We start from the raw sequence: 14672 nt of genomic DNA on the forward strand, positions 1-14672 counted from the left end.
TTATGAATATGTTATGGCATTAAAACTTCAAGTCTTTTTTTTATTATTATTAAACTATGCTTATGAAAAGTGAGCGGCAAACTTGATGGCTATAAAACTCGCAGCGGCCATAAGCACTTTAATTATGTGAACAATATCAACTGTCAATTAACAACTTAAATATTATTTCAGATTTCCATCAGCAAATTGCGCTGTCGTCTAGCTGGCGCCATCTATGGCACAACCTTGGAAGCGCAAAGGACACGCACTCACAGCAAGCAGTGCAAACGATGCTGCAGCAGACAAGCAGTGCACAGCCAAGATGTTCATTCAAAACATGAAAATAAATGCTCAATGATTAATAACTTTTTAATTGTTTTTCTTTTTTATGAATGCAGCTGCAAAAGGGTAAGGGATAAAAAGGATATTAAATAAAAATACCATTGCTAATTATCAGGGAAGATGCCGCAATAAATAATTAACATTATGAATTGATACAGAAACATGTAAAACTTGATAATGCAAAAATGAATTTCAATAATTTCCGTAAAAGATGCCAAAGTGCAGAATGCTAAGTTGTAAAATGTAAATGGTAAATGGTAAATGGAAGATTGTAAATTGTTTTGCAGACTGAAATTATTAAAAAGCAATTAATAAACGACGATGGGCAACAAGTTGCCCAAATGCCTATTCATAATTATGGGGCAGGAGCAGTCAGTGAGCTTCACTGAATGAATTATGTTGTAAATGCCGCGCATACTAAAAGACTCTACAGTCTGGGCCAGTCACTTGGCCAGCCTTTTGGTCAGCCTTTTAGTTGGCGTCTTGGCCAGTGTCTTGGCCAGCCGTCGTTGTAATTTCAATGGTTAATGAGAATACCGCAAGTTGATGCCGTTGATGCCGTTGCACTGAGGCAGCTGCTACCGCATTTGAGCATTTGTTGCAGCTCCTCAAGCTGCGCATTAATTTCAAAAATAAACGCTGTCAATGGGGGGCAGAATGGAACGGAACAAGTCTGAGCAAGTGAGCAACTGAACAACTGATCGAGCGACTTCGATTTGATGATTGCTCGTTAATTTGCGTTAACGATCGTGCCACAAAAGGAGCTGAAAATAAAAAAAGAAAGGTAAGGGAAAACAAACAAGATATGTTTAAGCCGTTAAGCAACAAAGCTCGCAGGATCGGTGTTCAATCGATCAGTTTTGGTCAGCAAATTATCTCCTCTTTTTATGGCTGTTCCGGAGTGCAAACATGCACACACACACACAGGCACACACTCAGAGTCAGGGATAATCGCCAATGTAAACATGCAGCACTTTGCGTGCCGATGCCACAAGACATGAAACCCTTCAATCAGTCAGGTTCGGAATAGGAGCAGGAGTTCAGTTAAGCCAAATGGCCGGCGTTAGGATTCGCACTGTTAAGCAAACAAAGCGACTGCATCAGAATGTTATATGTAGTTGTTGTTATTGGGGAATTGAGGGAATGGGAGTATAAAAGGGGAACACAGACAGGCAATTCACAAAATGCTGTTGGACGCATTCTCAAGCGCGCTTCACATTCATTCGCATCAAATTAAATATAATTATTTCTGAACTTGGTCCAAAATGCAATACATCCATCAAGAGAGCCTCTGGGTGCCAGGCACATTAATTTCAACTTAACTGAACTCGGACACATGAGAAGAGCCCATTGCAATTGTGTAGAGGGTTGTTGTTGTACTTGGCGCTTCAATTGGGCCACTAAAAAGTAAAAGTTGCAAAGACAGAAAACTGGTTATCGCTGTTTAATTTGTTGAGATTCTGGCCACAAAAAAGAGAGGCAAAATTTTAAAATAAAATAAGAAATAAATGAAAAGAAACAACATGCTTTTATTCTCAAACAGTTCTTATTTTAAGACCTTCTCTTTACTTGTTTTAACTTGCTTTCTGCTGCATCGACACCTTCAATGAAGAAACCCATTGGCCAGGTTGTTTGGAGCCAACTTTCATGTCAAGAACAAATTACAACAAGCGCCAAGAAATTAACATGAAAAGCGCATAATTCAATTTTGCCATATATTTAATAGTCCATGCCTTGGTGTTGTGCATTCTAATTACAATATTTGGGGTTCCTCACACGCAAGCCCCAATGAAGCTCAAGAAAGAGACTGAGATGGAGTTGCAGATGGAGATGGAGACGGCGTCCAAGTCAGTTGCCATTTGTGGACAAGCTTCATTGGCTGTGTGAGTCGTTATGTCTTCATAAAGATGGCAATCAGGCCAAAAGGCAGCAGTGCGAGTCACATGTAAACTGGGCCAAAAACACTTGCCCATTAACTACTAATAATAATAGCCTAGACGGACAGTGCACATGTGTGTGAGTGAGAGTACGTAATAAACGTATGTATATTTCATAATTCATGTTATTATAATTATTTTTAAATATAACGCACACTTTGTATGATTTTCTGCTCGAATGCTTGATTAAGTCTGATGTGCAGTTGAGAGAGGGGAAGGGGTAGTGAAAAGGGAAGCAGGAGACCATTTCAATGGCACTCGACACTCGAGAGTGCACAGACGACAACGATCTGTTAATAAACACCTTCCTACCAATGTCTATCTCTCTCGCTTACTCTGTTTATCTATCTCTATCCCGCTCTCACTTTGTGTCTGTCCGTCTGTCTGTCCGTCTGTCTGTCCGTCTGTCTGTCTGTCTGTCTCTGTCTGTATGTGCAACGCATCCTGCAACCCCGACTGCCCACATACTTCACATGTGTATGCATTATTTTAATGACAGGGACGCGCTCGCTGCTTGTGACGCACGCCTCAGACATTAAGTACGACAACGAGGACAACGACAACGACAACGATGTTGCCCAACTCCAGCAACAACAACAATTGCTGAGCATGCGAAGGACAACGAGACGCGGCAGTTCTGGGAACGGGATCGGGAGCAGCGTCAACATATTCGCTGGGCACTTGTGTTAATTGCAAGGCGACATTCGCCGCCAAGTGGGATGGGTTGGGTAACTGCAACCAGCAACCAGCAACCAGCAGCATGCAACATACAACTTGTACTTGCAACTGGCTAAATTGTAAATTGCGCTTACACAACGCACAATGCACTTGCAACCTGCCTCCGAGTTGTGTCACTGATCGAAAGCTGCAACCAAGATCCAAGTCCAGTTGCAATTTCGTTGCTTATTATGTGGCACGTTGAATGATGAATCGATGACCGAGCAACGAGAGTGAGGCATGCAAATTATAAGGCGAAACCGTTTTTTTTGTTGCCCTGTTGCAGTTGTTTATTTTGCATTAATGAGTTTGTAGTTGAGTGTAAAAATGGGGGCTGCAGCACAGTGTACTCGTTGGCCTATATTTCCTTATGATCGTACGTAGTACCAAATTATCGAAAGGTAAAACCAAGCGAGAGGCGTTGCCTACAGTTTGGCAGCCACTGTACCGACAGCCACTCAACGCCAGGCGGCGCTGCTGTGCCTCAATTCGTGTCTGAGGTATTGATTTAGGGGTTGCTCAGAGTTGATTGGGAGATCAATAGAGTTGATTGGAATTCTATTGCTGGAGTGAGTTTAAGAAGAGAACGAATGAGCGAGAGTGATAAAAAATAATAAGAAAACTACAATAAATTAATAAATATTTTAAGAATAAATGAAATTTTCGACAACTCTGTTGACACAATTTAATGTCGCTTTTTAGTAAACTCCATTAAGGTCTCCAATTTCGTTAGCCATTAGACTGTGACTCCAGCTCTACATTTCAATCTCCTTCAGGCGAAACTAGCAGCCAAGCGGCGGCTCAGGCAAACAAACAAACTTAACGTGTCTCATAGCTCACTACCCCTCTACCCTCTACCCTTTGCCCTATGACCTCGGGCACAAGCACACGGGCTAGACAACCCTTTCTTTGCACAGTGCCCGTATCGAGGCCATGGCAATCAGTTCTTGACGTTCTTTTTTTTTTCTCCACTGTCAAATCGTCATGATTTAATGAAAAAATCAACAGAAAAAAACTTATTTGCATACGGATATAATTTAGCATTAAACGAGCCAACGACAAGCACACAAAAAAAAAAGGATTTTATAGCCAGATTTCCTTTTTTTTTTACAACTGAGTATTGTCTGTCCCTGTGATAGGAAATGGTTCGTTGATATCTGTTTGTTTGAGATTAATATGCCGTGCATCTGTCGGTTTGTGTCTGTCTCTGCGACTGTCCGTCTGTCCGTCTGTCCCTGTGTGTTTTGGGAGGATTGTTCCCTAGTTTGGCCTGTCAGCTCGTTTTCAGTTTTTGCTTTGAATGATGGTTTGAAAATTAGCATGGATACGATTTCACTTTTATAATCAGCGACGTTGCTTGCTCAAATTCGATTTTGGGTTCGTAACAGATATGCTTGGGGACTAAAAAAAAAAACTAGAAGATTTATCAGATCACAAAAATTCTCTCTTTCAGTTGAATTTGCTGCGCTTAAAATAGCTAAGCTTCTGCTTGATAACAAATCAGATTCAAAACTTTCGATATCAATGCTAAACGCTTGGCCACTTAATCTTTGGCTTAAAGTACCGGACACGCCCTCAATCTTTAAGGACTTTGGAACACGCAGCTTAAGCTGCAACTGAAATATTTATTATAATTTAAATTACCTTCTAATTAAAGCAGACGCTTTCAAATTTGCATTTGTACACGGTTTACCTGCCACAAAATGTAACTACCTCACGCTGTGCCCTCTGGAATAAAAAACAACATGCAATGCGCGGCATTTACATAAGAAATTAGCTTGTAAAATTAATCCGCAATAAGCTTGCCTCGAAACAGCCAAAATTACCGTATTAAAAAGCAATTAGCATTTAAATATCGGGAAAACAGACAAAAGGCGTTGCCAGAGTGGCAAAAGAGGCGAAAGCTGAGAAGCAGAAGAAGAAGAAGCAGCAAGGAATCAGAAAGAAAGCCACAGCATATGGGCGGCATTAAGTGCTGCTCTCTCTCAGACTCTCTTGGCCAGGTCTCAACTTTAGCTGAGCTGAACTGAACTGAACTGAGCTGAACTCAACTGAGCTGAGCTGTGTTCAGGTTGCTTGGAAATTAAATTTCCGTTTAGTTGGCGAGGCGTCGAGAACGGCATTAAAATTAAATTTGCGCTTGACGTTGGCCAAATCAAATATGGCCAAATCAGCGAACGTTGCCGATAAACAAACGCGTTCGGAAGCCATTAAAAATTATCATTTGCGCATATTGATTAGGACTGTAGCGACTCCAGGCGGGTGATTGGGTGTAGCAGGAGGAACAGGAGGAATCAGAGGGAGGGGGCAGCAGGGGTAAACATCAGCAGGCCTTAAGGCCCCAGAGAGACGCGCACGAGGCGCATTAGATTAGGCCGAAGTCGCGACGCGTTGTCTGGGTGGCAATTCTGTTGCCTGTTATAGAAAACAAATATCGATTCCATCCCTTAAGTTTACACCCACAGCACGGACACAGACACAGACGGGCACGGGCACAGTCAACGTTACCCTCAATGGCTGCCAAACAAAGGAAATGAAGAGAAAAAAAAACCCTACTACAAAAAAAAAGCACCACCCACCCACAGGCGCACCACCCTGACAACAGCAGATGACGACAGCGACGGCAGCTCAAGCTGGCAACTGGGAAGAGAGGAGCGGGGAGAGGGGAAAGCGGAGAGGTTAGCGGACAGTGGGAACTGTGAGCTGGGACTTGACTGGGCTGCCTCTTCAGCGCCTGCTCAGCCGAGCAGCGAGCAACCATTAAAATTTCGAAAATCCATCATTGGAAAAATGGTCGAAGGCAAAAAAAAAAGAATAAGCAGAAAAGTAAAAAAGCAAAAAAGCAAAAAATGTGTGCACCACTTCCGAAGCCATGTTTTTTTTTTTGGCAAGTCTGACTTGAGGGTGGCTAACCGAGATGGGGGAGGGGGAAGACGACTTTTTGCACAGCAAACATTTCTATTTAATTTTTCAATATTCATAAATTTTGTTGCATAAACGCTTTAGTTGGGGCAACTGATTTGATTTTCTAATTTGCCACAGCGACTAAAAAATTCAAAACGAATTTGAATTTTTGGCCGCTCTATGTGTGTGTGTGTGTGTGTGTCTGAGGCAGGCAACCATGTAAACACAAATCCAATCAAATAAACGAAATTAAGTGTACGTTGATTGGAGGCAAATCTGTTTTTCAGCCTGAATGATGACAATCAGCTGGAAGACTTCTACGCCAACTGCGACGGCAACAAATCGAATCAACATCAGACAGCAAAAACTGAAAATTGTGGCAAAAAAAAAAAAAAAAGAATTGATTTTTTCGCAAAGCTGGCACAAAAATTTCGAATTATTTTTATTTAAATTTTTGTGTCCAACAGGCAGAGTCACAAAATATGCCATACACAAATTTGCATTAGGCGAAGGCACCTGTAATTTTAGAGCCTGGCCGTGGCAATTTCCAGGCCAACAGCGGCGCTTATCCTGCGGCCGAAGATTACGAATACGAAGGAGACTGGCTGACTGGCTGACTGGCTGCCAAGGCAATGGCAGGAACATTTTGATTGTTATTTGTGGGGACAGTAAAAGCCAAGGCGCTTGTCCCCCACAGGACACTCGGTAGAGGACAGTAGCTGTGGCAGTAACTGTGGCAGTGGCAGTGGCTTTTATTATAATGCTGGCCCATAACTTGCCACGAAGGTAGCAACCGCAGCCTATGCAAAACGGAGGCTGAAACACGGGGGGGGGGAAAGCCGAAGCGAAAGATTGAAATGTGGAATATTTTTAAAAACCAATTTCGTTGAGCTGCCGCCCCCACAAGCAAAACTCCCAAGTAGGCGGGGCATTCAAAAAAAAAAAATGCCCATAAAAGAAATTGTTTTGCGCTGAATTTTTATGAATTTCATTGAAGCTGAAGCTGAACAACAAAAAGAAAAACAGTATCAAAAGACAAACGCCAAACAAATATTATCGCAGTTATGTTTAAGCTGCAAACAAAGTCAAAACAAAGCCAGCTAAATCATAACGAATCAACTCAACTATTTGAAAGTCCTTTCAGATCTTTTTAGAATTCTCATATTGTTTTCTATTGCAACACCTCAAACAAAGACAAATCCCGAATCGCCTGTCATAGGCACTTCATAATTAGCACAACGAGAGAATTGGCACACTTTCCCGGGGTACAACCCCAAACGATATCCGATAACAAAAGAAAGCGATTTGCGGTGAGAGTGAAAGTGAAATTGCAAAAATAGGCGCAAAAAGGCAACAAGGCAACAACAAAGGGAATTAGCAAACATGACAATGTAAATGACACACACAACCAAACAAAGTTAACAGGGAATTTGCGACCCTCTAAAATTGGACTCATTCGATTTTGCGACTTAATTGATTTGACATTTGACACTGTCGATTTGGCAAATCGGCAACTGAAAATCAATAAACGATTGGCCAATAGCATGCAACGAGGGTTGAATGACTTTCACTTAACACGAGGGTGAAAAACTATCAATGAGGATTAGCAATTTGCATTTCGTATTTGCCAAATTGGCAGGGAGTTGTCAGCAGGACCTGTTGAGCTCCATAGATAATTAGGTAATGTTTAATGATGATCATCTGATGCTCTATTCGATATAGAGATATACATAAAGCAGCTGCAAATGTCTGTAGGATAGTTCTTCTCAAGGTGAGAAATATCCTGCAGATCCTGTCAGTTTCTCACGCGTCTTTTGCATCACTTGCATTATGCATGAGGCATGCCCCTTGGAAGCTGCCACACTCACTCTGCTGCTCTCTATTAAAACGTGCCCCGACTTGAGTCTCATCGTCGCATTTGGCCTCAACCTTATCCTTTGTGGCAGCAACCTTATCCTGCAGGCTGCGTGACAGGAAGCGAATGTCCTGTTGTGTCACTCATATGCAAATTGGCAGCCTGGCAGACTTCTTATTAATTAGAATAATAATTAATAAAGCAACTTCTCAAGAACGTTGCACGTGCAACACAGCAACCCTTTTAAGAGCACTTCGTGACGTCTCCGAATAAATTAGTTGCCTCATTGGCTGACACTGAGACGAAGGCAAGTTACCTGCTAAAAAGCCAAACCAATTAAATTACAACAAACAGCAAATGATGCGTACTTAAACACGTCGACGTGATGTGAAAGCGAAAGGTACTGAAGGTCCTCACAGTCCTGAGAGTCCTAGCTGGCCAGAGTGTAACCAAATATGATATCTCAGCTCGATTTTGGGCTGGCATTTTAGGGTTAATCGAAAACTCAATTTGAATTTGCATATGATTTCTATTTAATTTACGAAAAATAGAAAAAACACAACCAACAACCATGCTGAGGGGAGGCTGAGGTCGAAGTCCTTTTTTTACTTTATATTTTTATTTTTTTTGTTGGTTGCTGGGCTGGGCAGCTGTCGGATGACTGGCAAAGTTTAGCGGCATTTTTGTAGCCATTTCTTTGACGTTGTTTTCACTGAATTTCTACAACCTTTCAATGTGCACACACTTCCTGCATAGACAACAACAACTACAACATCAACAACAACAAAAACAGGAGAGAAAAAAAAGTATCGCATCCGCATCCTGTTCAGCTGCTGCGTATGCAAATTTTGTCGTTTTGTCTGCAACCTTTTTACGAGTTTTTCTGTTTTTCTGTTTTTCTCTTTTTTTTGGGCAGCTTGTTTTCCCATTTGATGGAAAGTGAAGCATTTTGTTGTCTCGACAATATGTAACTGACACTTGAAGGGGTGTTAGAGCAACATTTGATGCTGTTGTGATAACCGAATCCGGCTAAAAAAAAAAAAAAAAAAAAAACAGATACAACAACGTCAGCCGCAGCTTCTGCCTCTGTCTCTGTCTCTGCCTGGGCAATCTTTAATGTAAGAACTCCATTAGCAGCATTAGCAATAAACATCGCAGATCGGTACAGTGGCCTCTAAAAGTTGTCGCGTGTTTGATGATTTACTGAAATATAAGCCTGATTTATGATGCCCAAAATTCACTGTCAGCCCAGGAAACAACTTGGCCGTAACTTTCCGTTGCCCACAAAATGTGCTTTACTAGTACATTAAAATCCGGCCTCACTCTTGAGAAAATACGGATAAAAGCACCCAAAAAAAATTTAAAAAAAAAAAAAATAGAAAACGAAAGTAAAGCTAAGAAAGAAAATAGAAGCAAAACCATCAGTAGCACGCGTCTGAGCCAAATTGATATGAGCCATTAGGGTGGCTGAATTTCTTATTTTGCCTGATTTTGGCTGCGACTTAGCATTTCAGAATTTCAGATACACGTGTGGCTCCTTGAATGTTGCAAGCAGCAAGTGAAGTGCTATTTGCTTGGCTGCAGCGACATTTAATTGAGCTACAAATAATTTTAATTAGAAAAAATGTAAATCACATAAATTAAATATTTTAATTAAATATTTCATTTAAAATCTTTGATACAATCGAGTAGATGAAAAGTCTCGTTTCATTTATTTTAATGACCATCATTAATAAATACTTTAAATTAAAAACAGAGTATATTTTTCCAAATTTTTTTTCTGATAAAAAGAATATATATTAATTTTAATACGACTTGATGATAATAAATTAATTAATTTCTTAATAATACCATATATTTGTAGAAATTTTTATGCGAGATGAAAAATATTATTTTTCACAATTATTATTATTTTAAGCACAAATACCAATTCTACAGTAGTGGATTTGAAATGGTAAGGTGCATGTCTCATCCGAAATCGAAATCCCAAAGTTTTCAGCCACAAAATCAGCCGCAGAGAGAACAAATATGGCGGCGGGATTGGGAGTCGGGTTGGGTCGCTCGTCTCATCCAGAGGCAATGATGAATAACGGTGCTTAGGCGCCGGACATTTGATTAATGATGCGTTTACCGCCACATCGCGGGGCAACTTGTGCGCGCGCACAATTTTCAACGCCATTTTTTGTAAGAAGCAAAAGAAAAAAAATAAGTGAAAATAAAAAATTATAAAAAAGGCAAACCACACACTATTTCTCACAATTTTCAGTGGATTTTTTATGCCTGGGCATAACTTTATTTTATTAGCACTACGTGGCAATCTGCTGGATTTTCGTGGCATTAAAAGACAATTTTTACAACTTACCAGAGATGATTTTTCCTTTACTTTATTTTCATTCATTATTTTTGTGCTCTTGTTTTTTTTTTTTTTACTATTTTTTATTCACCACGCCGCAGACGTTGGTCATTTTTTTTTTTGTGGCCCATAAAGCGGGGTAGTGCAATGTTTATTAAATTCTTGCGGACAAGTTCATTAGACAAAAAGCTAAAATTAATCAGCCGCGCAGCAGCGGGAACGGAGATGAAGATGTTTCTCCTTCCAACCTTTGGGGTCACTAATCGCGTCCTCTCATCAGCAACATCAGCATGCTGTAGACTGTTTTGGTTATGCTCAACGCCGTGGCAACAGTTAGAGGCAACATACTGCCCACGGTGAGACTTTCCGTGCCCTGACACTTGAGCAGCATGAGGAGCACAACGCGCTGTTCCGTTATGGGGAGTTTATACCAACAACTTGTGTAGATGATACAAGCGCAGTCATCATTCTGTGCAGTGAACAGAAATCAATTCAAGCAACTCTTTGTGGAGTCTTCTTTTAGCTTCTACCCACCGAATTATCCACAACGGTGCCCAAGCCGCAGTACAAATAAAGATTTGCTAGGGACAAAACCATAAAAAATGGAGCCGCGGGCCAAACGCCAATCAGCATACAGTAAACGGTAGTCACAACACTCACAGCCGAGCAAAATATATGAGCAAAAATGATGATAAAAAATATCCGGGACGTACAGAAGAGCAATCTACAAATGAACTTTAAAAAGAACCGTATGACAGATGACAGATAAGGGCGACTAGAACCCACCTGAGATACTCTTTATGCCAGATCACAATATCCATCATGGCATCTCTCACTTGCTTGCTGGTTGGCTGCGACTCCCTGTCCAACATCTCATTGAGATCCTGAAACTTACAACGTAGGATGTTCTTCAGGAGCGGCACACTGCCGATGAAAGTGAGGAAATACATGTCGCTGGCAAAGTTTCCGAAGGCTCCCAAGCAAAGACAGAACACATGCAGAGCACTTAGTAAAGCAAATCCAGCAGTTGTTGAAGGATCCACGCCGGGCAACAGGAACTGCATTACCAGAATCCTTTCATCGTAAAGGGCATTGTAGACTATCGGAAACCCGGAGCAGGCCAACACAACGAGCACATAAATGAAGGCAAACGCCTTGATGCCCTTCATTGTAGCCGCAATACTCGCCAACAGCACTTTCCGATAATTGCCCCCTCTGTTCTCGTAACCCTTGTAGGTATCATCCAGAAACGTCTGCGCCTCTCGCACTCTGAAGCGTTGCGTTATGAAACAGATGAGCTTCACATTGCTCTGGACACCAGCACTCACAAAGCAGGCTGCCTGCAGGACAATCGTGTAGGTTCCATCTTTGAGTACAGTCACGTAAATCGTGTATATGGTGCAGGAGTAAAAGATAATGAGCATTGTTATCAACGTGTATGTCATCAAATTTATCCGATAATTGGGATCTGATATATCTGCACCGCAGATTCGAGCACAAATCTTCACGAGATCTATGATTCGACGATACCGCGACACGCAACTATACTCAACTGTCTGAGCACTTTTTAAATCATTCGCCATACTTGCGACTTTCTCCAATCGAGGACGACTAATTGAGAAATTGTCGCGTAATTCTCGCTATTTATACCAGGGCACAAGGTAATTGTCTCCTCGTGTCATGACACATGCAACACGCTTCGTGTAAGTAAGTCGAAGGTGTCCTATATTAGCTAAAGATATTGTAGGGACAGTTGACATTTTAATAAACTTGACCTTATTTCAATAACACTACGCATATTTCAAGCTTGACTAGTAAGAACTCTTTTGTCGAGAGGTCACGAATACCAGATATCCTCGACAAAATAGTAATTTCTTTAATACCATTCGAGCTTGTTATGAAATGTCACAATCAGGTGTGTTCCAGAAATCTCTAAACACTTTGAATACAAATTTTTTTGAAAACAACTGTTCGAAATGTTGGTGTTCTTTAAATGTCAGTGATTTAATCTTTTATAACAATTTTTTGGTATCTTAAATCAATTTTAAAGCTATTTTAGTTCAATTGAATAAATATTTAATTTTGTCAAATCTCTCAAAACTCTCTTCGACATTTAAAAGCAATTGATTTTGGATTGCTTTAGCGCTGTTATAAATTTGTAGAACACATCTGTATATAGATGTAGCTCAAAAATATCTCGATTTTTCGATGATTTGATTTTTCTGCACATAAAAGGAGCCTAAATATCAAGTTTTATGCTTTTAGCTCTTATCATTTCTGAGTTTAGTTTGTTCAAACAGACTGACAGCTAGAAGGCCATGTCTTAATTGACTCGGATGATGCTGCTGCTCAAGAACATATATTTTAATATATTTTATACATACATTGGCACAAGCAAATTATACCCTCGACACTGGGCTTAAAAATCAATAAAGTAAAGACTTTAGCTGGGATTTACCAGCTGTTTAGGTAATACATACGGAAAATTCTACACCATATTATTTTTTCCCTAGACATTAAATTGGCATTTTTTATTTGAGTGCAGAATATCTTTATTTATTTTTCTTTATTTCAAATTGATAAGTTATTTTCTTAAAATTGAAACAAGTTGGTTAACTACTCAATGTGGTTTAATTATCAGTAATATATGGTGCACATAATCAAATACTTGTTTAAGAAAGAATCTTCTTCACTTTTCGTACTCCAAGTAGGTAAATAACATCATGCTGAAACTGTATATGCCCTTGGTCAACTGCAGAGCCGTAGCCATCGATAGGGGTAGAAAAGAAGCAGCAGTTAGAGCCAACTCATTCTGGGACTTGGCCAGCATGAGAATGATAAGCTTTTGCTCCTTTGTAGGCAGCTGATACCACAAGCAGTTATTATAGATCTCAAAGTTAAAGTCTTCATTCTAAAATGGAAATTTAAGTAAAGTATAGAATTTATTTGAGGTGGTCGGGTACAACCGAAGTCTCGACGACAGTTCCCAAATAGCAGAAGGTATAGAGCACGATAAAGGAATAGAACAAATAGACAGGAGCTGCAGGCCAAACCTTAATGAAAATGCAAGAAATGGTGCAAAGGATTCCAACGCAGGCAGAAAAAAGCTGCACACCCATAACAATATTATAGATTTGTTCCGTGCCACGTAGAATGCTAGATTATGAACGATATTTAAGAAGTCTTTAAACTTAAAAATTAAGCACACTTACGAAACATATTTCTGATGCCAGGCAATTAAATCCCACATCATGGTAACCATCTTCTTATACTCTTGTTTTTGCTCGACAACCTCGTTGAACTCGTGTAGCTTCACTTTGAATACGTCCTTCAGTAAGGGTACATTTAAGATAAACAGAAAGAGATACATGTCGCCACCAAAGTTGCCAAAGGCACCAAAACAGAGGCACATGACGTGCAACGTAATCAACATTAGATGTCCACTGTCGCTGTCTCGATCGATTCCCGGAACGAGGAACTGCATCACAAGGAACTTCTCGTTGCGGAAAACCAAACAAAAGATGGGATGGGAGACCAATCCGACAACCAGAATGATATAAACCCACATGAATGCCATCATCAAGTTCCAGAAGTTATTGATGCGATTATTCAGGTACTTCGTATACTCGCCCCCTTTTATTTCGTACTCCTCGTAGATGGACTCGTAGGTTCCTTGAAGGTGTCGCATCAGCGGAGCCTTGCTCACCGTACACAGTAGCTTTGTCAGACCCTGAATCGCTGAGCCGACCATGGCACATGCCTGTAGGATCACAGTCCAATCGTTATTAAGCACCAAGCCCACATACATAGTGTATGCGCTGGAGGCGAAAAAGAAGAATATTACGGCAATAATGGCGTAAGTCAGCGCCCACATATGATACTCAGGATCAGCCACATCTGTTCCACAAATCCCTACACAGAAGCGGATCAGTTTAATAATCTTGCGGAACCGAGTTGCAACGGAATCGATCATTGTAAAGACGATAGAGCAATTGAACCTGGAGACCTCAAAAAGGTTCCTTTTATTGACTTTCATTGACAGCAAATGTCAAAATATTAACAAGTTAATTGAAGACAACAATATTGTGGGGTAAAACAATAGGCAATTAGTTTAAATTGTCTGACTTTTAACATTTTATTTATTAATTTGTATCGATTAACAATTGCAGTCATTTAACAATATCTTAACATATAAATAACAAAATCGTTGTATTAAAACAAACTGAAAGAGTAGTTCAAATTTATGTCTTATACAAAAATTAAGGTATATTTTAAACTGATGTATATATTTTAACATTATTAACAACTTAATTGCAGGTAACAAAGGTGATTGGTAAAACAATCCAAAGGGGCAATTATATATATTTTAAAACAATTTTAATTTACCCGTATGGAATTATAATTCTCGGTATTCCATGGTCGTAATATGATTTAAACCATTTAATGTGGGCATTTTCCTTTCCCACCCACCCACTTTATGCATGAGCACATTCAACACCCCAACGAAAGCTGCACGCAATTGATTTAATATACAATTTTTTAATAAAATCTTCTGTCGAAAGTACAAAAAATTGTATGCCAAAAA

At 40.1% G+C, this 14672-nt stretch overlaps 2 protein-coding genes across 2 annotated transcripts; both read right to left on the reverse strand.

Annotated features, from left to right (window-relative positions):
- Positions 1-10346: 10346 nt before the first annotated feature.
- On the reverse strand, positions 10347-11511 carry LOC117786979 (odorant receptor 67d). Its single transcript, XM_034625414.1, has 3 exons — positions 10874-11511; positions 10622-10811; positions 10347-10556 (listed from the first exon to the last, which is right to left on the reverse strand). The coding sequence occupies exons 1-3, from the start codon at positions 11509-11511 to the stop codon at positions 10347-10349; spliced, it is 1038 nt and encodes a 345-aa protein (XP_034481305.1).
- A 1265-nt stretch (positions 11512-12776) lies between these two features.
- Positions 12777-14060, reverse strand: LOC117786982 (odorant receptor 67d-like). Its single transcript, XM_034625417.1, has 3 exons — positions 13300-14060; positions 13054-13243; positions 12777-12998 (listed from the first exon to the last, which is right to left on the reverse strand). The coding sequence occupies exons 1-3, from the start codon at positions 14058-14060 to the stop codon at positions 12777-12779; spliced, it is 1173 nt and encodes a 390-aa protein (XP_034481308.1).
- Positions 14061-14672: the final 612 nt, after the last annotated feature.

This window comes from Drosophila innubila (genome assembly GCF_004354385.1).
Source record: "Drosophila innubila isolate TH190305 chromosome 3L unlocalized genomic scaffold, UK_Dinn_1.0 0_D_3L, whole genome shotgun sequence".
NCBI classification, from domain to species: domain Eukaryota; kingdom Metazoa; phylum Arthropoda; class Insecta; order Diptera; family Drosophilidae; genus Drosophila; species Drosophila innubila.

Coding starts and splice junctions, on each gene's coding strand:
- LOC117786979 (XM_034625414.1), bottom strand. CDS start 11,511: ATGCTCATTATCTTTTACTCCTGCACCATATACACGATTTACGTGACT. Junction 10,812..10,873: donor TGGCATAAAGAGTATCTCAG/GTGGGTTCTAGT, acceptor GTTCATTTGTAG/ATTGCTCTTCTGTACGTCCC. Junction 10,557..10,621: donor GCACCGTTGTGGATAATTCG/GTGGGTAGAAGC, acceptor TTCACTGCACAG/AATGATGACTGCGCTTGTAT.
- LOC117786982 (XM_034625417.1), bottom strand. CDS start 14,060: ATGATCGATTCCGTTGCAACTCGGTTCCGCAAGATTATTAAACTGATC. Junction 13,244..13,299: donor TGGCATCAGAAATATGTTTC/GTAAGTGTGCTT, acceptor TTCATAATCTAG/CATTCTACGTGGCACGGAAC. Junction 12,999..13,053: donor GAACTGTCGTCGAGACTTCG/GTTGTACCCGAC, acceptor TTTCCATTTTAG/AATGAAGACTTTAACTTTGA.